This window comes from Macrosteles quadrilineatus, unplaced genomic scaffold (assembly GCF_028750875.1).
Source record: "Macrosteles quadrilineatus isolate MER2022 unplaced genomic scaffold, UCM_ALF_1.0 Scaffold_7__1_contigs__length_78375512, whole genome shotgun sequence".
Taxonomy (NCBI): domain Eukaryota; kingdom Metazoa; phylum Arthropoda; class Insecta; order Hemiptera; family Cicadellidae; genus Macrosteles; species Macrosteles quadrilineatus.
The window spans coordinates 65,142,224-65,168,294 of record NW_026542600.1 but is presented as its reverse complement, the minus strand read 5'-3'; the positions used below and the strand labels follow the sequence as shown (position 1 = coordinate 65,168,294).

The following is a 26,071-nucleotide window of genomic DNA, read 5'->3' as shown; positions in this document are numbered from 1 at the left end:
CCTTAAGTTCTCATGTCAAACTGACAACGTTGACAGAAATAAAGGTAAATTCCGGCATCTTCGTGTAACGTCACCTTGCTCCTTTCACAGGCAAAACAGTCCTTTATCTGCTTACTATATGGTGGTTTTCCCCTATTTGTCACGCCGTCACTAACTGGGGATCTGAAACATCCACAACAAAGCACATTTTTGCGCTCCAGAAGGATGCTGACGGGTCATTGCTGGCATTCGCCGCGGTAGAGGGTCTATAGCTTTCGTCAAATTAAGGCTTCTTACATAACCATAGTTTGTTTTAACCTTTGATTCCCAAATCCAATTACAACATTAGAAAAAATCCAAATTGAACATTCCATACCACCACAAAACCTCCTTTTTAAAACCCCCTTTTTTATAATGCCAAACTATTTTACTCACTGTCTGACAAACTTAAGTCGGTTGGTATTAGTGATTTCAAACATTTTTCCATTTAAAAAATAGTTTTTATAGCGTAAAAGTTTATGTAAACTACAATTCATCATAAATAAGTTGTATTTTTTAGGCATGATGTTTCTGCAATAATGTGTATTGAATATCATTACTTATTATGTATTTTATTTATAAATTAATTGTGACGCAATCCATGCGTGTAAATATGTCAACTGGCAATAAAGGAATATATAATTCGATTTGAAAGAAATTGTAAAATTTTATGTTTTAGGGTAAAAAATGGGAAACAGTAACTCAATATAACAAAATAATTAATTTATTCCACCAAATTGACAATTAGGCTACAAATTTTCATTAGTCATGTAAATCCATCTTGACATCTAAAATAAAAAGTAAAACAATGGTACTTCAATCAAACTAGATTGATGACAGGCTCCTTTAAAACTAACTAACTTTTTTAAAACAGATTTTATAAAATCCATAAAAATAATATTTGATCGAGTTATTGCGCTAACGGATTCCGAATTTTCATATACGATCGGTCAAATCGATTGATATAAACGATTCTAAATTAATTGTTTTAGCGATATATATACAAAAGTACTGTAATGAATTACATTTTATATGATTATTATATTTTGGACTGATACTATCGTAAATACGATTGAGTCTGATTTGACTAGTGTCAGTGCACTCAAATGTTACCGTGCATTTAATATGCAGAAAACGAAAACAAACTTCAGACTTTGCAGTAGGAGCGGGAGTCTTCTACTTACACTATACAAAATAATAACTTTTTTAATGTCAAAATTTAAGAAATTTATGGTAATACCCGTGGGAGATAATCAATGGTAATACGGATTTAAGAATGACCATTTTTCAAATAATTATTAAAACATGTATAATGAGAAGCTTCATTACATGTTAGCCGAGACTGCGATTGTGTGTAGCCCCAAAATAAACCAAGCCAGAGAGATAAAGTGGGAAGTATAAACATAAACAAAGGATTCAAATCTAAAGCTAAAGTTGTCGTCTGTTACAAGTTAGTAAAATTAGATAATAATGGTCAAAGATAATAGGCTCTCTAGGGAAAAGAATATGTAAAAATAAAATTCCTTGACACTAACTTGACAGTTGTCTGTGGTTGGTTAGGTTATAGTTAAAATTGTCGTAATCCTTATCTTATAATCGATTCTCCATTGTCTGGTGAGTCTTAGGCCTATTACCTTAATATGTAATTTTTTGTAGACCTCAAAGTACAATCTGTTCTTGGTAAATATTTACGACGAAAACCTAAAACGTCCTATAAGACGTTGTTAAACTGTTCCTAGACACCAACACTACAACTTTCTAAGACAAGCCTAGATTACTAGACACCATGTCTGAAAAACTTGCTTAAACATCGTGACAGGACAGTTTCCTTTACTAGACACCTCACCGATATTACTAGACACGTAGACAACATTACCTAGATTCTTACTACACCCAAGACACTTACTAGACACCACACCTAGATTACTAGACACCTCGCATAGCCTAACCTAACCAAACCGTAACCATTGACTATATATAACTATTAGGATACTGCCCAGTCACGATGTTTGAGCGAGTTTTTCAGGCATGGTGTCTAGTAATCTAGGTGTGGTGTCTACAGGAAGCCTTGCTGACAAAAAAGTCACCTGAGAAAGTTGTAGTATTGGTGTCTAGAAGCAGTTTAAAAATGTCTTGTATAACATTTTAGGTGAGTTGAACGTCATAAATAATAACCCTGTTCGTTAATATACTTTTCAATTTTTACAATTGCTCTGCTAAAAAATGTTTGACTCTTCCAATGTATTGTAATGTAAATATGTCAACTGGAAATAAATGTCTAAGCCTAACTTATGTCTTATTTCTATTTTATTCACTTACGACGCTCAGTCATACCAACAGAACACAAGCAATAAACTTAACTAAACATAGGTAGGCTAACTCTCAATGGGAAAATAGTTAATAAGCCTATATGAACTTAGCTTTACGCAAAACAACAGAAATAGGACTGAAGAAGGCTGGCCTTGATGTTTCAGTTCCAGTACTCACTATAAAATTCTCCTCTGCAATATCTTTCATCGGTACCATTTGTCTTGGGAAGAATTGTGAATCATCACTAGTGAGGGTAGGCCTATAGCTCTTGTGGGGCAGTACAGTTATACCTATACGTCTGATGCGCATAGGGACTAGGTTTGCCCTTATAGCACATCACCCGATCTTGGCATCGCAGATGCGATAGACATAGACATGGTGTGGTTGCTCGGGAAGAGTACAAGGGTTGTCGCTAGCCAGTAAAAATAGGTGGTGCTAACTCCATAATTCCTCTACCACCAGCCATCTATTTTATCTTACATTAGTGGTTTACCTTATTCTTCTTAATGTGTATACAAAGCTGATAGTAATTTTTTGTAGCCTTCTGTTTTAACGGCTAAGGTAGCCTACCTATGTAATTTCACTTTTATATGGCAGTTTTAGTTTTACTTTTTTATGTGTCTTTTGTAATTGATTAAACATTTTTATTTGTTATGATGTTTACCTGTTCATATGGGATTGTTTTCAGATAAAAATGGCAAAACAGCACTCTTCAAGATTTTGGGATGTTAAGGGCGATGACACCCAGCCACCACCTGAGGAGGATTGTGATGCAACCCTGAATCTGGACAACCCACCATGGGGATGGGTGCACCCCTCTACAAATGCCAAAACTAAGTCATTCGGTATGATTTGATCAACAAGTTCATGAATTTAGATATGAATAAAATAATCAACCTTTCAGCTAGCTCATACATTCATACTTATGATAGTAAACATAAAAACTTTGACTGGCATTGGCAAAATATTGATTCTTAATCCTCTAATTTTAAGAACAAAATTATCAGCGTAGTATCGATATATTCACAGCAACTTTATATTACTTGGTTACTAGGTAACATTTTTACTATTTTAGGGAGAAAAAGTAATGCTTTTGCGCACGCAGGTGGCAAGCTTGTATTGTTAGACTCTTGAATTGATCAGATTACTAACTAAAAACCCCATCTACTCTGTTGGACACAGACCTGGGATTGATTGTCACTTTACTTCAGGTCAGGTTATGTGACCTAAGCCCTCGGGGCTCGTGTCGTTTCTGGCATTTAAATGTTTTATGACATAGGTCACCCTAGTCAAGGTCGAGCTTCTTGGTGCGGAGAATACCCAGACAAACTGTAACACACAGGTCCTATTATCCTCACCTTACGCCATCATCTGAATGACTGTCTCCACCAACAACAGTCCTTTAAGGTGTCGAGCTTCCAATGCGGGCAGCTGAAGAATTGTGTATTCTGTGTCGTTGAGAGTGCCTCCAGGCAGTAGGGATGCAATCGGGAGTCACAGCATTGCCTAGTCTGAACATGGGCGGCCGGAAAAAGCTGTGACCCTTAAAAAACTGGATGAGGTAATAATCCATCTCTTCAGATGTACCACCGACTAACAAAAGGTTCCCCCAGGAGTAATTTTTTGGGCTGCATTAATCGCTCGGTCCAACCTACCCATGTCTCCTGTTTCAAGCTCTCTTGCCAGAGCTGGTAGGTGGCTCTTCTATTTTTGCCTGGTCCTCCCCGCGCCACTGATAAATTGCTTACCTTTTCGCAACAAAATGTTTGACAGAGATGACTCCAGTAGGTACCAGGACAGCAGGCTCAGACACTGTTTGGGAGACGGATGCTACCCCAAGTACAGCTTGATGCTGCACACGGGCAAGCCACATCTTGTCCTTATTGAGCGTGTCTGCCCACACTTTCCCACCGTACAGAGATACAGACTAGACTGCAGACATCAACAGCCTTCTGCAACTGGACCGAGGACTTACAACTGTGCGGGCTTAGTGCCCTTGTCTGCCATACGGAAGATCTGGTCCTGCCAGTAAAGCTTACTGTCCATGATGACACCTCAGTACTTGGTGGAACAGTTTGGACTTTGATGGCCCTATACCTTCAACAACGTGGGTCCTCTGTCCCCTTCCCCACTAGCACAAGCCTGGCTGTTACACAAGCTGTCAAGTAGATAAACTAATTAGTCTCACCCTGCTTACCTACAGGGTTACACCTGAAACAAACAAGGGTTAAAGTAGGTCCAGCCTAGGTCCCACAGACCTATGGTCTGAGTTTCACTAAAATAAATTGTCCTCCTAAGTTGCCAGTGAAAAAAAAACACAAAATTGAAACAGAAAATAAAACAACTACTTAGACGTGAAAACAAAACTTTCGGAAATTACCATTACTATAATCCCAACATGTAAATTGTTGTTGTGTTGGCTTTGAATAAAAGTATAATTTATTATAGAACTTAATGCGATATAATTTATACTATAATTAAACATGATTAAGTTGATTTTGATGATAACGATAAAAATGAGATTTTTTTCACATTTGATTGAAGGTAATGATATTTTATTGATAGCAGTTTTGTCTTTTTTTATCAATCAAGGAATTACATTTTTGATTACAGCATTGCACAAAAACAAAACCCGTTTTGGAAGACATCCAGATTGTGAATACGTCTTTCATGAAAATCAGTTTGAAGACGTGGCTCTACACAAGACCATAAGTAGTCATCATTTTCAAATTACCAGAGAAACGGACTCAAGTAAAGGACCAACTTCGGTTTTCATCATGGACAAAAGCTCCAATGGAACATTTGTGAATGGTGACAAGTTGGAGAAGGATAAGAAAACAATTTTACTTCATAACAGTGAAATATGTGTCTCTACCTCGACAAACAATGGTTAGAAATGTTCACATTCCTTACAATAGTTCATTTTAACTATAGCCAGTTTACTACAAACTGGACTATTAACATTGTAAGAGTATTAAAGTACAGTAATAGCTTAATCATTTTCTCTTTTCTTTGCATGATAGTTATTTGAAAATTTAATCTCTTATAAGGATGTTAGAACAACAACATTAGTGATGATTAAATTTTAAAATTTTAACTCTCAAATCGGAACTTTGTTTGTTTTTACTCAGAGTAATATTGTAGACCAGGCATAACATTTACAACATTGACCACTTTAATCGATAATTAATGTTACTTTCTTAATTATTTACAACCCTATTACAACAAGATATAACTATTTACAAATTTATAAAGCCACACTGTATATTTCCATGACACACACACACACAATGTAATCTCATCATCATTTCCCACATTCTTGGCTACAACAAGATATACTCCTGCAAACAAATGTGACAATATTGTGACTATTACCAACATATAAAATTTTATCTTCAGCATGCCTAGCACGAATTGTTGATTATTAAGTCAATATCGTAATTTCATTTAAAACATATCAACTCAACAATAACCTTTAAATGTGAATTAAAAAACAAAGCTGAGAAGTGTTTTAATCTGGACAATTATAGGGCTACAAATAATTTTACTTTTCCTCAATATTTCTTTTAAAGTAAGAAATACGGGTGTCACTGCAGACTTGCAGACTGAGCGATTATCCATTTACCTGGCTGGATATCTTATAAAATATTCCCTTAAAATTTTAAAACTAATTTCCTATTTAAATAACATCAATTTTGATGAGTACTTAGGTTTGCTACTACAGGGAAGCCAGGGATTGAAATTTTGGTTGTTGATAGCTTAGTGTGCAATAAACAAAATTGCCAAATTTTATTAATATATCCATAGACAAGCAAACAGTTTATTTATTCATCATAAGAATACCATAAGAATTTACCATTTTTTTTAATTGTCTCCGTAACCGTTAGGCGTACAACAATGCTTCAATATACAAAATTATTTCTTTTTTTGAACTTTTTTGAACTACGAAGAGGTTTGGAAAGAAATTGTGACATTTACCGTTTTTAGAGTCAAAAAATGGGATAGATTATTTTTTATCCCATAAAACACCATAAACACCCGTTCCCATAGTCCGATCAGGCTGGTTGGCTAACTTGTTTAAATAAACGTAGATTTACAGGTTTGTACCAAATTTCATCAAAATTGGATCATTCTTGCACGAGTTATCGTGCTCAAGGATACACATATATATTATATACTGTTTATGAATTTGAACGGAGTGTGTGTTTGGCCTCTGGGGGCCTTAAATCGAAGAAGTAAATCAGTCCGGGTCTAGGTCTTACCATGAGACCTACGGTAATAGCTTATTCCCTATTATGGGAATTTTGTTAAAAGTTTCAATTAGAGGTGGCAGTATCCCTGGTTTATGTAGTAGTACCTGGGAACCAAGCCATGGCAGGGTAGTGGTATTAGTTTATTTCCATTGAACCCCTACATCGAGTAATCTTCAGTGTAATCTTTGCTCAATAGTAACAACTGATGTTTTTCCCTTTGTACTGCAACCTTTGCCTTAGTTCCCTAGATGCCTTTGTTCTGCTTTGTCTGCTTTGTTTTATTAATTTGCTTGTACAAATATGTTCCTTGCTGAACATAACAACACACTACACTTTGAAATAGTTCTATTTGTCTATGGTTCAACCGAAATGGTTACTTGGCAACCCATGAGGCAAATGTTAACAATTAATTGTTAACTCTCAATTTAATTTTTTTGCGTGGTTAGATTTTTGTTGGCAATTTTAACTGCAGTAAACACATTTTAGGCCAGATATGAATTACTTACAAAATTTGAAGGAAGTCGTTTTCAATAGGTATTTTAAGGATTAAAAACAGTTAGTAATTTAAAAATTAATGTAAAGTTAAAACTGTGAAACACAGGTACGCTTCTCAAAGAAATTAATGTATAGGTAGTATAGAAGTAAGAAGTATAGTAAGTAAGTAAGAAGTAAGTAAAGAAAACAAAAATACATAATCGCTGACAACAGACTGTACAATGCTGCAATGGCTGACTGTATGACAGCGAAGTGGACTGCACAGGAACTTGTGGCGCTGACTGTACCTCACATTCCATTCTTGGAGTTATGAGACTCCATTCAACTGTTGGGGTTATAAGACTCGATTTAATTTTTACTTGGTTTTATGAAACACGTTTAGTTTTTGGAGTTATGATCACTTGGTCTTATATTATTTACTTGGGTTAGTAAGCACTTGGAAATAAATTTACTTGGAGTTATGGGATGATCCCCAATTTAGTACGGTATGTTTTACAATTTCATCAATATAATTTGTTATAAGTATACCAGTAACTTAGATAGGCTACTGTGTTGCTTAGCTAAGTTTTCATCTCTGATTTTTTGTGTTTTTTTCTGTTTTCTAATCAGTTAAGTACCAACTGTTAGAATTTACGTTAGGGTATTCTAAACCCTTACTAAATTTAATATTTGTTTTGAGTTTTAGTGTACCTTGAAATGTTTACATACTACATGGTTACCATAGATTTTTGTGTTAGGCCTAAAACATCAACAATATAATATAAGGAAGCTGTGTTTCTAAATATATAATTTTAATTAAGCACATGCAGCCAAATTGTGTCTACAATATTGGTCATGTTCATCAAGTTCTTATGTATGAATTAATCATGTTGCAGTTTTTATTTTCTCACTTAACGACAATGAGTGGCTCCCTAAGGAATACCAAGCAAAATACAAAATGCATCAACTAATCGGCACTGGTAGCTTCGGAGAGGTATACTTAGCTTCAAGCAGAGTAAGTAATTTAAGTTTTAAACCCTAACCTAATCAAGTTTTCATCTTTTAAAATTTAAAATTATTTACCTTTTTTATTGTAGGATAAAATCTGCTTCCCTAGAAAAACTCCTAAAAGGGCATCGATTTCTGTAATCTGTTCAAAATAACTTACATTATTATACCCTACATAAACTATCTATTCATGACAGGTCTAGTAGTTGTTAACCCTTTCAGTGCTATAACGCTTTACCCAATGCCATACTGAAAAGAGTTAGGGTTTAATAAACCAATATTTCAAGATCTGAGAAAAATCATATAAAATTATGAAAAAATGAGTTTATTCCTACAATAAAAAAAAATAAAAAAAATTGAATAACTTCTTGATCAGCATTGTACGTGTTATTAAATTTACGGAAAGTAAATAAAAGAACACCTTATAACACTTAACATATATTTACGCTTATACTGTTACTCACAAGACGGTAAATTATCGTAAATAATTATGTTATAATTATGGTCTTATCGTTATAATTATGGTAAATTATTAAGAAGGTAAATAGGCGAATTTTGAATAGGCGAGCATTCGCCTATTGGGTCTGATGATGATTGGAGTGTTTAATCAAAATCAATCTCCACTTACCATCTTTTATTTATATTTACCGTCTTGTGAGTAACAGTATAATCGTAAATATATGTTTTAAGTGTTATAAGACGTTTCTTTTATTCCGTAAAAATTATTACACTTTCTTATAACTAATTCAAGTTCAAAAGTAGATATAAAATAAAGTTGCATGAATAATATTTTGAAAAATGCTCAAAACTGTTTTATGTACATAAACAAGGGGTATCTTTTGTTTTTGTAATATATTTATATAAGTAATATAACAGTTTTTACTATTTAATAATTTACAAGGCTATGTTGGCAATATTTAAATATGTACGTTGAACTGTAACCGTTTGTATTCCCCACTACCAGTTAATAATATTTGAATAAACGAATGCTATTGGACGATCGGGTCACGCCACTTCCCCAACCCATGAGTCCATGTTAACCGACACCTCTACACCTCAGTTATAGCCAGCTTCCATCCTGAGTAACTCCGGCCCGTTCGGTCGTTAGCAGTTTTACAGTGTTAAACCGTAGTGCTTATTAACTTCCCGATTCCCGTAGTGTAAGACGTCAGGGTGACGTAGTGACTTAGTTACAGTGTATAAGGATAGCACCGTGTCAACGAAGGTACGTCAGGGTGACGACACTTCAGTGGCGACGAGGACAATTGGAGCAGTTTTTAACGTTCGGGAGTGAAGCGTCGGTCTACGTCCGGTAATGTACGCGTGGTGTAAATGGCTTGTTTTAGCGCCATAAAAAGATTTTCGTTAGTTTGTGTGGGGAAGGAATGAACATAGAGAAGCTATTTAGTGAAGGATTTAAGTTCGGACATAAAATGGCGGGAATTATAGGAAGTGTCGGGGAGTTCGACCAACACGAGGAAACGTGGGATTCGTATATTGAACGTTTCGAACTATTTTTAAGTTGTAATGAGGTCAGTGAAACGAAAAAGGTTAGTACGTTACTCACAGTAGTTGGTGTAAAGACGTTTAAACTTTTGCGAGATTTGTGTACACCGGACAAACCGTCTAGTAAATCGTACGCTGAATTAGTAAAATTAATTAAAGACCATTTGTACCCGACCCCATCTTTCATTGCGGAACGATATAGATTCAGCTTGAGAAATCAGTTAGAAAACGAGAGTGTTTCACAGTATATCGCGCAATTAAAGCATTTGTCGACACATTGCGAATTTGGCGCGAATTTAAATGACTATCTACGAGATCGCCTGGTTAGCGGCATTAGAAGTGATTCAATGAAGCAGAGACTTTTATCGGAATCAAATTTAACATTCGAGAAGGCAGTGCAGATGACGTCACAGTTCGAGATGGCGGAGAAGAGCGCGGCGTCACTTTCGGCGGGAAGCAGCGATGGTCACGGCGGGAGGATCCAACGCATGGCGGCGGCATCAGCTTCAGCTTCACCACGCCCACGAGGTTCAGCGCATCACAACACCGGAAGAGGTAGACAACAGCAACAGCCAACATCGTCTGCAGCGGCGTCGGCGTCAACGTCAAATGATAGAGTGCAGTGGCAGTGTTTTTGTTGTGGTGACTTCGGTCACATCGGCAGGAATTGCCGTTTTAAAGGTTCGACATGTCACAAGTGCGGTAAGAAAAATCATTTAGCAAAAGTGTGTCGATCTCAGCAAAACAGTAAGTCACAGTTTCAGTTCCGTAGTAATAAGAGTGATTTTAGATATAATAGAAATAAGCAGCATAACTATGTAGATGAGGTATCTGATGATGTAAGCGTAAATGATGATATTGAGGAGAGTATAGGTAATCTGTTTGAAATTAGTGAAGGGTCCAGTAAAATAACTAAGGTAGATCCTTTCAAAACAGAGGTTATTCTTGAGAACAAATCAGTAACTTTTGAAGTTGACACGGGTGCTTCGGTAACTGTAGTAAGCGAGGCTTATTACAAAGATAATTTGAGTGCTTTGAAATTGTTTCCTACTGACATAAGGTTAAGCTCGTACACTAATGTGCCAATTTACCCTGTGGGTAAGCTAGAGGTAAATGTTCAGATCAGAGATAAAAGCAGGACCTTAGACTTGTACGTAATTAAGGACGGAGCTCACCCCCTTATGGGACGAGACTGGATAAGGGAGTTAGGAGTAGAAATTTCTTTCAAAAATGTTGAGGAATTATTTGTCGCTACAAGTAGTTGTGAATCAAAGAGTAAACATGACAGTTTAGTTAAGGAACTAGTAAATGAGTTTCCGGAAGTTTTCTCAGATCGTTTGGGGCAGTGCAATTGTAAGCCCGTAAGGCTGGTTGTAAAAGAAAATGCCATTGCCAAATATCATCGACCCAGATCACTACCCTACACCCTTAAGGCTAAGGTAGAAAAAGAACTAGAACGTTTGGTGGAGTCCGATATTTTAGTCCCAGTTTGCAGTTCGGAGTATGGTTCGCCTATTGTGCCAGTTCCTAAAAAGGATGGTAGCATTAGGATTTGTGGGGACTTTAGGCATGTTAACGCACAATTAGAAATTGATAGGTACCCCATTCCTAGGGTCGAAGATTTGTTTACAGAACTACAAAAAGGGGAATTTTTCAGTAAGATCGATCTAAGTCAAGCCTATATGCAGTTAAGATTAGATGAGTCATCACAAAAGTTGTGCACAATCAGTACACACAAGGGGTTGTTTGCGTACAAAAGATTGCCTTATGGCATTGCATCAGCAGTAGGTATCTTTCAAAGAGTCATCGAACAAGCTTTGCAAGGGTTGCAAGGTGTGAAATGTTTTTTGGACGATATAATTGTATCAGGACCTAATGACGAAGTACATTTAAGTAGACTAAGGGAAGTTTGTTCACGCCTCAAGGCTGTAGGTTTCACAGTGAAACAAGATAAGTGTAAATTTTTTGCATCAAAATTGGAGTTTTTGGGGTTTACTATAGACAAACATGGGCTTCACACCTCGCAAGCCAAGATAAAAGCGATTGTCGATGCCCCTGTACCGAGAAATGTGACAGAAGTAAAATCATTTGTGGGTCTAGTCAACTATTATTCTAAGTTTGTCCCTAATATTGCGGGTGTTTTGAGACCTTTGTATGACCTTTTGAAGAAAGATGTAGAATTTTGTTTCGATGACGAGTGTATGAAATCGTTTAAGAAAGTTAAAGAGCTATTGTGTACGGCTCCTGTGCTAGCACACTATGACCCCCAAGCACCAGTAATACTTACAGTAGATGCAAGTAACCATGGGCTAGGTTACATGTAGATCACTTAGGCCCATTCAAGGGAAAGTTGTATCTGATAGTAGTTGACGCACATTCAAAGTGGCTGGAAGTTTTCGAAACTAGTTCGACTTCAGCCTATCACACTATAAATCACCTTCGTGATTTGTTTGCACGGTTTGGTTTGCCAGAGTCAATCCATAGTGACAACGGTCCTCCATTTAGTTCAATGGAGTTTGCCTCATTCTTGAAACATAACGGTATCAAGCACACAACATCGGCTCCGTACCATGCTCAAGGTAACGGACAGGCCGAGAACTCGGTTAAGTATGCTAAATCAAAGTTAAAATGTGCATTTAGGGAAAATGTAAATACTTCTGTAGCCTTAAGTAGAATCCTTTTTGACTATCGCAATTCTGTGCACATGACCACTAATGAGACACCTGCTATGTTAATGTTTAACAGACCTTTGAGAACCCGATTAGACCTACTCAGACCTAATTTGTCTGAGACTGTAAATAGACAACAACAAGCTCAAAAGATGTATGCTAGGGGTAGTAAGACTCGATATCTGTTTGAAAACCAAAATGTATTGATTAGAGATTATAGATCTAAGGATAAGTGGATTGAAGGATGTGTGGTTAGACAGATAAGTCCAACTATGTATATAGTTAAGTTAAGTTCGGGGGTTACGTGGAAAAGACACATTGATCAGCTGATAGCTATCGACAGTGGCCCAGTGTTGACATCAGATGCAGACAACAGGCCCACGGCAACTACAGTCATCGCGCGCCCAGCTGTTCAGAGTACACCAGCTGAGCGTGACGTCAGTCCTATGACGCGCGAGCTTCCGGGACATAGTACGCGCTCGTCCCTCTCTCCCACCACTCCGCGGCGCTCTACGGTTCCACAAACAGCTGATCGCAACTCACCACCAGCTGTACACCGTACACCTGTACAACACCGTACGTCCACTACACCACAGAGACGTTATCCCATGAGAGCTAGGAAACCAGTCGAGAGAATAGATTTTTAATTAGTTTGTTTTGTTGTCATATAACGGTTGTTGTGTTTGTGTGTTGTTAGGTTGTTTTACTGTATTTATGTATTTGTTTGTCAGCGTTTATATTCTATCTGTTTACTGATACTGAAATTGAAAAATAATTATTGGTCACATTTTATGGTCAGATTTAAAGGGGAGGAATGTAATATATTTATATAAGTAATATAACAGTTTTTACTATTTAATAATTTACAAGGCTATGTTGGCAATATTTAAATATGTACGTTGAACTGTAACCGTTTGTATTCCCCACTACCAGTTAATAATATTTGAATAAACGAATGCTATTGGACGATCGGGTCACGCCACTTCCCCAACCCATGAGTCCATGTTAACCGACACCTCTACACCTCAGTTATAGCCAGCTTCCATCCTGAGTAACTCCGGCCCGTTCGGTCGTTAGCAGTTTTACAGTGTTAAACCGTAGTGCTTATTAACTTCCCGATTCCCGTAGTGTAAGACGTCAGGGTGACGTAGTGACTTAGTTACAGTGTATAAGGATAGCACCGTGTCAACGAAGGTACGTCAGGGTGACGACACTTCAGTTTTGTACTGCACAAAACATGAAACAGGCCCAGGAGTGCAAATATTTACATATTGATCCAAATTTGTATGCTTGATACACTTAGCTTAGTTTGATTTTGCTTTTACTTTTTTCTGTTTTACAGTATAAAAGAAAGAGTTTAGTGTTTTACCCCTAAATATATTTAGGAGACTTAGATTACAATTTTCGAATAATCTTATATTTCCAGGTCTAATTTTCATGAATGCACTGTTTTGTAGATAACAAAGAAAAAAGTCGCAATAAAAAAATTAAAAATAATGGGAACTGAGGGAGCTTTTCCACAAGAGGAAGTCAAAACTCTTCAAACACTCCACCATGTAAGTCTGATTGAATATCTGTCTAAACCTATATGTAAAGGATATTTATTTAAATACAAGTCTGGATTTAATTTGTTTGTATTGCATATTATGTAGGCCTACTAAATGTTTACTCATAAATCTGGTGTACTTTTTAATGTATTTAGTTAAAAAATTGTTTCAACATACTGAGACATTTGGCTGATTACATCACTATGCTCCCTTCCCAATGCACCATCTCAGGACAGTTGAGTTTGTTTTAAATATATAAAGGCTACTTACAGTCTTCGCAATCCTGATTAATTAAGCACTATGGCCGTTTCGGAGATTAAGCACTACTCCACCATTGGGTGCGTAGTCGTGGCTTTTAACCATACCACGCTAGATTATTCGTTTAATTATATTAATTAGGCCCCGACGACTCTGTAGGGATTTTTACACTATATTTTGTTCATTCAGTCGCCACACGTTCATTTATTTTACCAGAGCCTTTAATAATTAGTTAAAAGTTTAATACGAGTATTTTATCGCATTGGCCAGGATAGAATACTCGCCTGCCCTACAGAGTAAATCTAAAGGTTAGGCAAAATTTCCCAAAATACTTTAATGAAGGTGGTGATGAAATAGCTCCTACTGAGCGTCTGGAGGATTTCCTGAGCGCTTCAAGAGTCAAGAGTCAAGAGTATTTATTCCATTGATCTATAGCAATACAGAAATAGGAACAGTCAAATATTCTTACTAAATGCTAATACATTAGATTAAAATTAACTAAAAACTATGTACAACAGGTTAAAACTTAACATTAAACTCTGACATTTCGAATTCATCAAGCGAATAAAAAGGGTTTTCAACTAGCCAATTTTTTATAGTTTTTTTGAAGTGATTAAATGGGATGAGTTTTGCAGTTTGGGGGAGCCTATTAAAAAACCTTACACAGTTGGCTTTAAAGGATTTACCTGTTTTGGCCAACCTGTGTTGGGGTAGATCCAGCTTAGCCTTGCCTCTCGTGTCATGTTTATGAAAGTGGTCTCTGGTGGTGAAATCTGAAAGGTGTAGTTTTGTGTGGATAAGTACTTGGTAGATGTAAAGGTTTATTACTGTCATGATATTTAGTCTGATAAACAATGGTTTACAGTGTTCCACTTCATCCACTCTACACATAGTTCTCAAGATTTTCTTTTGAATTATGAGAATGTCGTGTACAGCAGTAGAGTGACCCCACAAAACTATTCCATAACAAATATGTGATTGGACAAAAGAAAAATAAGATATCCTCAAATACTCATCCCTCACACAATCTCTAAGTTTCCACATTAAAAAAGACACTCTGGAAATTTTCTTACAAATGCCATCTATATGATCATTCCAATCAAGTCTAGAATCCAAATGAAAACCAAGAAGCTTTACTGATTTATAGTTACTTCTACCTGCCATGCTTAGCAATAAATCTTGAGTTTTATCATTATTGCAAAGCAACTTATTTGATGAAAACCATATTTGTGCAGAGTTGTAAGCATGATTTATGTTCTCCTCAAGAGTTTTCAGATTGGAATGTGATGAAAGTAACGTTGTATCATCAGCATAAATGACTGTCTGAGAGGGTATGTTGTAAGGTAGGTCGTTAATGAAAACTATAAAAAGAAATGGTCCAAGAACAGAGCCCTGGGGAACACCAGTTGTTACAGTTAATGTTGTTGATTGGCTAGAATTAAAAGAAACATATTGTTTACGATTAGACAGATAGGACTTCAATAAATTCAGAGAGTTGTGTGAGATGCCGTAGTAAGAGAGTTTGTCAAGGAGAATACGATGTTCAACACAATCAAAGGCTTTACTCAGATCGCAGAGCTTTAGAGACACTGATTCCTTATTTTCAAAAGCAGTAAGAATGTTGTCAACCAGAGTAGACACAGCAGTGGTTGTTGATTTCTTTGATCGAAACCCAAACTGGTAGGGACTAAATAGATGGTTTATGTGGAAGTGATGATTAAGCTGAACGTGTAGGAGTGACTCAAATACCTTAGAGAAGATGGGAACAATTGAAATTGGCCGATAATTCTGTACCAGAGCCTTACCCCCTTTTATATAGACAAGAATCACCTTAGAGACTTTAAGTAAATCAGAAAAATAGCCCTGAGTCAAACACTGGTTAAAGATGAATGCAAGAGGCTCACTAATATACATTATGGTTTTTCTTAGAAGAAAATTAGATATCCAGTAAAAATCTGTTGCTTTTGAGTTGGAAAGATTTGTCACTATTTTCATTACCTGATCCGTGGAGACGTGAGACCAATTGAAAGCAATTGACTTTTGTTTCGAGTTCCGTGTGAGGTTATGTGCCTGTGTGTTGGTGCTTGTTATATTTTTCTGTATATCTGAAACTGAATTAATGAAAAAATTGTTAAAATGGTTTGGATCAATTGTTATTTTAGTGTTGTTTGTATGTGATTGTGTTTCTAAAGAAATCACCTCCCACGCGGCTTTACACTTATTACTTGAGTTTTCAATATAATTTTCATACGTCTGCTTCTTAGCCATTTTAATATTATCCTTGTATTGCTTCTTAAAAAACAAGTAAGCTCTGTAAGCCGCATCAGTATGGACCGAGTGATCTCTTTCAAAGCACTTATACACATTATGATAACCTAGCATTAGATCTCTAGATTTTCTTAGATCGTCTGAATACCAATTAAATTTTTGTTTGGTTCTACATTTACTCTTAGATGATACCAAAGGAGAAGCGAAATGCCAAAGATTAACATACCTTTTAAAAAATAAGTCAAACAAAGCTTCTACATTTATCTCATTACATAGATAGGAGCTTATCATTTCCCAATGTTCATTTTTTAAACACTCAATAAACAAGGAAATTTGTTCTTCATCTTGTCTGCGAAAATAATGTTTGATTCCAGATTTATCTGAGTTAATTTCTACATGTTTCTTTCTATCTATTTTATAATTAATAAGAAGAGGATCGTGATCAGATAAACAGGATTTCATAACTTTTACATTGTATAGATCCTCAGAAAAATTAACAAAAACATTATCAATACAAGACTTTTTTCTGGTTGGAGACAAATTGGTTACAACTAAGTTATATGAGCGCAAGATATTAAGAAATGTGACGGTAGTAGGTTCGGTAATTTGATCAAACTTCAAGAGCTCTGAGCCTTCGACTAATTAAATATATTGATCAGTCAAAGCCGTGACAACTTCGTATTGACCCCTGGATTTTTTTCTCGGTTCCTTCTGAGTAGGCTACTCCGGGGAAGAAATTTGAGTGTGGCTGGTTCTCGGGGTAGGCCTAGCCTGACTTTGGTGAATACTAGTTTACTCCCCCCGTCAAAATAGGTTAAAGACAACCACAGGGTTTTTAAAAGTATGAATTGAAATCTTTGACTACTCAGCTCAAGGTTCAACACACGAATGAGTTTTCTTTATGTCCATATTTATTATGGTGGCCAGTGAGTTGTTGACAGTGTTGCCAAAAGTATGAATTAAAAAAACACAGTTTCAGTTGATCTTATATACACTATATATATGAATAAGTATGTAAGCCTACTTGTTGGGTTGGATGTTGAAGTGGAGTGGGTTGGATGAAAGTTTAGGTTTGGGGGTTGTCTAGACTTTGTGAACCTTGGTAACATAATTCCCATCTTCTCAGTTGTAACTAAATCAATAAATAGAGTTACCTTCGTCAATCAGCTCATGGTAGTTGTAACATTGTTACGGCCGTTTCAGCATCTTCGTGCCATCATCAGACATTCAGCCTTAGTGGCGTCGTTAATATACAAAAACACAAACTGTCACATGCGACGTACACATACATAAACATAAACGGGGGTTTTTGACTAAACAGGCCTGTTGATTACACATATCCGCACTCGAGCAAGTAGCTGACTCAGTGACAGTTGGTGTTTTTGTATATTAACGACGCCACAATGGTCTGATGATGGTACGAAGATGCTGAAACTGCCGTAACAATGTTACAACTACCATGAGCTGATTGACAAAGGTAACTCTATTTATTGATTTAGTCACAAGATCAGCTCAGGGGCTAAAAAATATGGATTTTAATTCTTAGTTGTGACTGATTACATTGAGGAGGCAGGGATCTGGATCTGACTATTTTATTGTATCAGACATTGACATTTGGGTTGTTATCACTCTGGAGATGTTGTACAACTGGTTTGTCTTTGGATCCAGTAGATACATCTTGTCTATGGCCTACATACTGTGCCTCACATAGGTTACACTGTAGTTGATAAATTATATTATTCATCAAATAAATTATCAAATTAACAGTCTCTGTTAAGAGAACAAAGCGCCTCAAACCAGACCCGAAATATAGGTCCTAGCCAAAAAGTCAGCAATTAAAAATTACAAAACTGAAATTGTTGAAGAAAGCTGGAATGCCTTTCCTTGTAATTTTAAACTGTCACAGTTTTGTCAAGGATGAACCTTTCGGGGTCGGGTTTCAACACTGTGATCTAATAAAGACAGTAAATTTGATGTAATATTTGAAGATTACTCATGTTAAAGATTTCCCTCTGACTCCTTGCAGACTGTCCATATTATTTAAGATATTTAGTAAAAATATATTTACTTTAGTAATTAGATTCTTAGGAATGTGTAAAACTTTGTTGCATTTTCAGCAACAGTTTGAAACAAATTTATTTTTGTGAACCCTGTGTATAGATATCGTATTGAGTAATAAATAAATAGCTTAGATTTATATCAACAAATTAATGAGTTGTTGCAAGGCAACACTAAATAACCAGGCCGTAATGCTCCTCTGGCATGACGTCATCATAGGCGACAGCAGTGACGTAATGTTTGATTAAGGTTATATTTTTGTTTTTCAAGAAAAGATTAAAACAAGCAGCTGATCACAAATGGCAAACATTACGTCAATGCCGTCACCTATGAATTGATTTTAAGTTGACTTGCATATTGATTTTAAATCATTTTGAAGAATAAGAATGGAATAGTAATTCGTTCACAATTTTCTGGGATATATATTGATTAAGCCTAGTGACCCATAAATTTTGAATTCGGTCCTGAGTCCAACGGTGAAGAGGGTATCCTTGCTTGGTTAGATTGGGTTTTAACCATCATACTCATGTTTTTAATTGAATATAAGAGATGAATGGGGTTTTGGGAATTTCAATTATTTACATTATGTTTTTTACAGCATAACATTGTGATGATGGAGGACTGTTTTGAATCTCCAAAGCAAAGATATTTAGTACAAGAGTATGTGAGTGGTGGAACTCTTAAACAAAAGGTTGACAACCTGGGACGTATAGAGGAGAGGGACGCAAAGTTGGTATTTTACCAACTGGCGGAAGCCCTCCTGTACCTACATACTAAAAAAATCATCCACCGAGATGTCAAGGTACAGTTAAATATCTCTAGCTCTATGACTTTAACAAATCATGCCCCAGCATTCGGCTCAACTGAATCTGTCCACCTTCTTTTTGATGTAGCATTACAGCTGACATCGTCTGCAATGACACACTTTGAAAAGTTCTTTAATTTTGATGTTTCCACCACCATAGTCCCTGTTCCCATAGTTAGCAATCATGCTGGTTAGCAAACTCGTTCAAATAAATATAAGTTTACACATTAATACAAAATTTCATAGAAATTGGATAATTTGTGCTCAAGTTATTGTGCTAACAGACACATATATATGTTTTATATACATTATATATGTATGAATTTGAACTAGGGATGAGCATCGATGGTAACATCGATTTCAACCATTGATGTACTAATAACATCGAGGCGAAAACATTGATGTTATTCGATTTTTTTACAGTTTTTTGTATGCTCTCTGTGCAACAGCAAATTAACCTAAAACTAATACAATTTAGTTATGATAAACATTGATATTTCAATACTTGGCCAAAAACATCAGTGTTCGACAAAAACATCGAAGTATCAAAAACATCGGTGTATCAAAAACATTGATAATCCACCATCCATGTAAAAAACATCGATAATCTACCTTCGATGTAAAAAACATCGAACACCGATAGAAAAACATCGATGTTTCGAAAACATCGACTATCGATGCTCATCCCTAATTTGAACGGATGGTGTTTTTTACCTCTGGGGACCTCAAGACGAAAAGAGAAAATCGGTCTTGGTTCACTATGAGACATAGGGTAATAGCTTATTCCCTATATGGTAAATCACTAAAAGCTTCATGTATACCAATTTTGGCAATTTTCAAAGCAATCAATTACGTGGATTAAATCATATTGAAAAACAGGTTTCAAAGAACTGTAACGGGTTTTTTTTTTTTAACAGTTTTTTAATATCAAAGTCTCATAGGCAGAGTATTAAAATGGGTGTCCCACAAGGAACCTTAAAACCTTTGCTCTTTTAGCAAATTTCCCATATAGGGAATAAGCTATTACCGTAGGTCTCATGGTAAGTCCTGGACCCGGGACCGATTTTCTTTTTCGTTTTGAGGTCCCCAGAGGCCAAAAACACCATCCGTTCAAATTCATATATATATACATGTGTGTGTGTGTGTGTGTGTCCGTTAGCACGATAACTCGAACAAGAATTATCCGATTTTGATTAAATTTGGTATAAACGTGTAAACCTACATTTATTCAAACGAGTTCGGAACCAGCATGATCGGACCATGGGAACAGGGGTTTATGGGGTAAAAATGGGGTTTTCCCATTTTTGACCCTAAAAACATAACATTTTGGAATTTCTTTCCCAACCATTTTGTAGCGCTTAAAAAAAGAAAAAAATTAGTATATTGAAGCATTATTGTATGCCTAATGGTTACGGAGAAAATTCAAAAAAGTGCAAATTTAAAATTCCCATGTTATTCTTATGGCGAAAATGAAAACTGTTGTAGTTTACTTGTTTATGGATATATGTTGATCAAATTTGGCAAATTTATTTAATTCATCCTATACCATTAACGTTTGGTCAAAAAATACTGTTCAAATAAATGTGTGGTTTTCAAAAGTCAGTTAAACGTTTACTTTATTAACAAAGCTTATAACATTGTTCTTGACTTCTTACATGATAATCCGTAACCAAACTAGTATGTAGGCCATAAGATTTATCAGGAAATTTCACCACTGAAAAAAACCGTTAACATTGTTAATGAGCAACCTGTATGCCTAAAAAAATGGTGGTCAAATTTGTGAATATTTTTTGTAACAACTACTTAATTTTCAATTCTTAAATTTTTATCCTCATCTCAAATTAAAAAAATGTGTGTATCACTTGATTTATGCCATATATGATTTTTTACCATAGTTATTAGTTTCATTGTTTAACAGCCTAGTAATGTGCTGATCGCCCCTTACCGTAGTGGAGACTTGGTGAAGCTTAGTGATTTTGGTATCAGTAAGCAGGGGGTCGACAATCCTAGCATTGTTTGTGGCACCATCTTGTACAAAGCACCTGAACTTGTGAACCGTCTTCGATACACTGACAAAGTTGATGTTTGGAGCTATGGAGTTTCACTGTTCTTCTGGTAAGAAATATGTTTCACTCATTCTTTAGATTTAACATTTTAAAACCTTAGCTCAGGTATAGCTCGGAGCTTTAGTTTGCTTTACTTCACTTGCAAGCACCAGTTTGCTTATAGCGGCACTTGATGTGTTCGACCAACAGTGGCATGGTTACTCATTTGGCTAAGGGGATGCTCTAACTTAGCGTTATTTCTATCTTGTGTGTTTGAATCTCGCCATAATATTAAGCTTAAATAATGTGTGGCCTAGCTGGTGTGGAGGGCCCACCTTTAATAAATGGTGGCTGACTCGGGTGCAAGTTTACGGCATTATTGAGTTAAATAGAGATTTCACACAACAAGTCATAAGTATTTTTTTATTGCATAGTAACATTCTTCATTACAAAGGCAATGATGAACAGATGCATGGTCAATCTATAAATTATAAAAACTAAAAATTTTACAACAAAATAAAAACAAGAAAGTACAATTGAGAGAAAATTTCCAATTCATCTGATTTATAAAGTGAATTTTTACCAAAGCAAAGAAAAAAAATGTTAATGAAGATCTTGAAGCAATGTCAGAGATAAAACAATAAAAAACAATCTGAGTCAGATTTCACATAAACTAATGGTCAATTAATTTAACAAAGTCATTTAAGAAATCTGCCAGGGATGAGTAATATTATTTTCCACCAATAATGCTTTAGTCCAAATTTTAATTTTTTTTTGGTGTGTAGGATTTTACTTTTAAGATGATCTTATATAGGCGAATCCCCATATAGAAAGTGTTTTTTTTTTCAAAATAAGAGTTTTTATTAATTGGATAATTTAGCATATTTAGGTGTCAGGAAACTGTTTAGCTACACACAATCCAGTTGAAAAACATGTATGATCAAAGACATAAATGGGCATGACCTAAATAAAATAATAGAGAAATAAAAAAATATTCCTGGCCTTCTGGGTCAATGGGTTAAGTAAATAGGTAAAATATCCCAACAAATTCTTCAAATCCAGTGTTTCAGTTCAAGAAGTATATGATATATAAAGTACCATGAATACCTACCATGACTTAAGTAATTAGAGTTCATATAATTTTGTTTGAACATTAGCTTCACTTACTATTTCCATCCTAGGTAACGTAGTGCTTACACAATTTTAAACTTGTTTTAAATAAAAAGGAACATAAAGTAGACCGCCTCCCAACTTACCCTAAAGCAACCGCCATTCGGATTAACCACCTTTGTCTGGGGGAAAAAAATTGGTTCACCCGTCCTAAACAATACAGCCAAACCACCAATTGGTTACCAAGCTATTTCAATCTTACTTGTTTGTTAGTTGTCTCATGGTATCCTAGTGAAGGACGTATACAGGGTTAGTAAAAAGTCTGGAGACCCCCTGTTAATTTGTTAACAGACCATACTAGAAAAACTAAACTCGGCACACCTTTATGGCATGTTATGAAGTACTTTTTGGGCATAACCGCCACTTGGTGTACATCCCCAAAATGGGGGATTTTGGGGGAAACTCAAAAATTTCAAATGGTAAGACCCATCGAGTGGCCCCTCATTTTAAAGATCCTGGTAAAATAAAACCAAAAACGCAAACAAGAGGTCTCTATCTCAATCCAGTAATAAATGGCAGCCAATTGAAATTCTCAGAAGTTAAATTTAACTTACAGCTTTCAAAGTCTGGAGACCCCCTGTAAATTTTGTAACAGCTCAAACTAGGAAAACTAATCTCTACACACCTTTATGGCATGTTATGAAGTACTTTTTGAGCTTAATTGCTACTTGGTTCCCAAACCCAAAATGGGGGATTTTGGGGGGAACTCAAAAATTTTAAATTTTAAGCCCCATCGAGTGATCCCTCATTTTGAAGGTCGTAATAAAATAAAACTAACAACGCAAACTAGAGGTCTCTATCTCAGTCCAGAAAAAATTTGCAGCTGATTAAAATCTTTAGAAGTCGGAATTAACTTGCAATTTTATATTCAATTGGCTTCCATATTTTACAGTGTTAAGATGGTATTACCCCTTAACTTTTACCTCAAGATGGTGTTGAGATACCTCTAGTATGCGACAATAGTGAAAATTATCATATTTTTCTTGAAATAGCCCAAACGCCTCATATATACGACAGTTCATTTTTGTTTGTGTTTTGAGGTGAAAGTAAGTAAAAAAACATATTATTCAAGAACAGTTTATAACTAAACAAATAAAAAAGCTACATAGGCTAATGCAACATACATATTGCATACAGTGATGTAGAAAAGTAAAGACCAGTTTTTCCAACTATCATATGACGTCACCAATCATCACATCCACAGACCAAGCGACGTGGTTGCGCGTCAGACATCCCTGTAAAAGCAGAGAATTCAGTGCCTTCAAATAGACTGTTACAAAGATATAAGCATTTTGATAACATTGGAACACCGACACAAACATGCGTCGTTAGTCTATGGGTAGAAATCGGCCATCGCATATGTGCGTCACTGGTCTATATGAATGAAAAATGTTGTACTATTGCGGTAGCGAACGTGTTAACCTCCAAACTTCTGCATCAGCGTAGTAGTCTCACCATGGAATATTCCGGCGACCAAGACCCAGCGTTAGGCCAGGCCAATGTTCTCAGAAGTGTCACGGCACGTGGCTGAAATTCGCTGAGCTCTGCTCATACTGAACTATTAAAATTTTAGAAACAAAAAACACTCTACTGTATAACTTTCCCTGCATCAGAAAACCTACATACTCTTTAAACTAATGTTACTTATGGTATCACAGATTCAACGAGGATAACAGCCTGGTTGCGGTGTACAAGCAAACTATGTATTTATATGCAAAAACGGCCCTTACTTAAAAAACCGGCTTCGTATATGTGTGTCCGTGAACTCGACAACTTGAGTAATTGTAGACTGATTTGATTTTGATTAATAAATTTAGTTTGAAGGTGTACGGCGGGATAAACGAGCCGGCAAGACCGGGTCATGGGAACGGGATATTATGAGGTTTTTACATTTTCACAAATTGGTGGTTCAAACTTCTACCCTTAAAACAAGAAATGCCCGATTTTCAATACAACCATCATGTAGAATTTAAAAAACAAATAATTTTGTATATTGAAGCGTTGTTGTACAATTAAAGGTTATGGAAAAAATGCAATTTTTGTGGTTTGCTCGTTTATAGAACTATGTCAGTAAAATTTGGAAAATTTATTTATTTCATCCCATTAACATTTTAACTATTAACAATTGGACAAAAGAAAACAATCAAACCTAAGTACTTGCTAAATCTAGTGTTATTTCAATTGGGAATAAATATGCTTGTTTATAGAAATATTTTAGTAAAAACCCAATAATTAAAGACAAATTGAAATTTGCTTAGTCTGCAGGTTTGCTGTGATGGAGGTATTTAAATATGTTTTATGTTTCTTATTCCATTGTCTTTTATGTTGTTGGTTGCAGTTTGAGCGGTGAACATCCTTTCAGAGAGGGAAATACACTTGGTATGTCTGTCCCTGAACAGATTGTGCGTGGATACTACTCCATGGGGAGTAGGAGATGGAGAAACATCAATAAGAAAGCTTGGAAGTTAATCACCTTGACCTTAATGGTTTCACCAGAAGACCGACCTACTAGCACGCAAATTATAGATCACGGTTGGTTTGAGGTAATTCATCTACAACTGTTTATCTAAAATTTATCCTGACTCATATCCTAGCAGTCAACATGAGAGATGTGATAACACTACTATAATATATTATTTAACATCTTCCTCTTTACTAAATATCTAAATTTGACATGTCTAGTTTTAAATTAATTGTATAGCGCTATATTGAAATAAATGTCAATTTACATTTGTCTTCTTGAAAGTAAAAAATATGTCAAATAACGTAATAATGTAAAGTTATGTTGTAAGATTTAACAAACATTTTGATTTTGTTTTTGAAAAGGTAAAAAATAAATAGTTAGTTTCACTTATAATGCTTTTGAATTTAAATGGTCTAAACTTTTCTAAATACGTTTGATTTACATTATCAACTAAAAACTACAATTGTTATTTGTTTTGAGATCGGGATCTTTGTTTTTCATCTTAGAATGCTTTTTCTCAAAAGGTCCAACCCATTTTTTGTATCCATTTTGCAAGGGGCAGAATTATAATCAAGTCTATTGTTACACATGTTATAAGAATTGTCTGATTCTAAACTATCACTAAAACATCAACTCAAATTCAATAGTTTTATTAGAATATTGTTAGGTTATAAATAAGTTCTTAATTTGTTCAATTTCAAGATTAGTGTTTTACAACTCAGTGTATTTTTAATAATGTTCTCTTTGCAATGTTACAGGACATGGAGATGAAAGAGCGACACAGTGCACTCTTAAACGAAGCAAATGTCCATTTTGTGTTAAATGACAATCTCAAAAAGATGAAATGATTTTCAAAATCGTTCTGCAAACACTGACAAGGGCACATTTTTCTTAACTAGTCGTAAATAGGGAATTCGATGAAAATAGAGCCCTGAAACCTCATTTGTCTAACAATGACAGTTGTTAAAAAAACTTCATAATTAGGGTTTTTTATGTATTTATTGATTTTTTGGATAGGTATTTGTTGTGTGTTTCATGCAAATGCAATATCCCTTGTATTTTTTCAAACTTAAAGATGAACAGAGGATTGGTCAGGAAATAAAAAGTTAATTTTAAAGTTAAAAGTTATCTTTTTTTAGTATATGACCGCCTATCTCAGGCTTGTACTTATTACTTTACCTTCTATGTATAGATCCAAATATAGCTCTCTCAACTCTG

The 26,071-nt window shown here is 35.5% G+C and overlaps 1 protein-coding gene across 2 annotated transcripts; it reads left to right on the top strand.

The window, feature by feature from the left end:
* The first annotated feature begins 1,400 nt into the window (after positions 1–1,400).
* On the top strand, positions 1,401–26,071 carry LOC128998475 (serine/threonine-protein kinase Chk2-like). 2 transcript variants are annotated; one of them, XM_054424611.1, is made up of 9 exons: positions 1,401–1,468; positions 3,017–3,173; positions 4,942–5,217; positions 7,952–8,070; positions 13,696–13,794; positions 18,968–19,171; positions 21,093–21,289; positions 24,728–24,932; positions 25,612–26,071. In XM_054424611.1, the coding sequence occupies exons 2-9, from the start codon at positions 3,023–3,025 to the stop codon at positions 25,699–25,701; spliced, it is 1,341 nt and encodes a 446-aa protein (XP_054280586.1). In that variant the 5' UTR covers positions 1,401–1,468; positions 3,017–3,022; the 3' UTR covers positions 25,702–26,071. The 2 variants fall into 2 exon arrangements, with proteins under 2 accessions (XP_054280586.1, XP_054280585.1); XM_054424610.1 differs by lacking the exon at positions 1,401–1,468 and adding an exon at positions 1,500–1,632.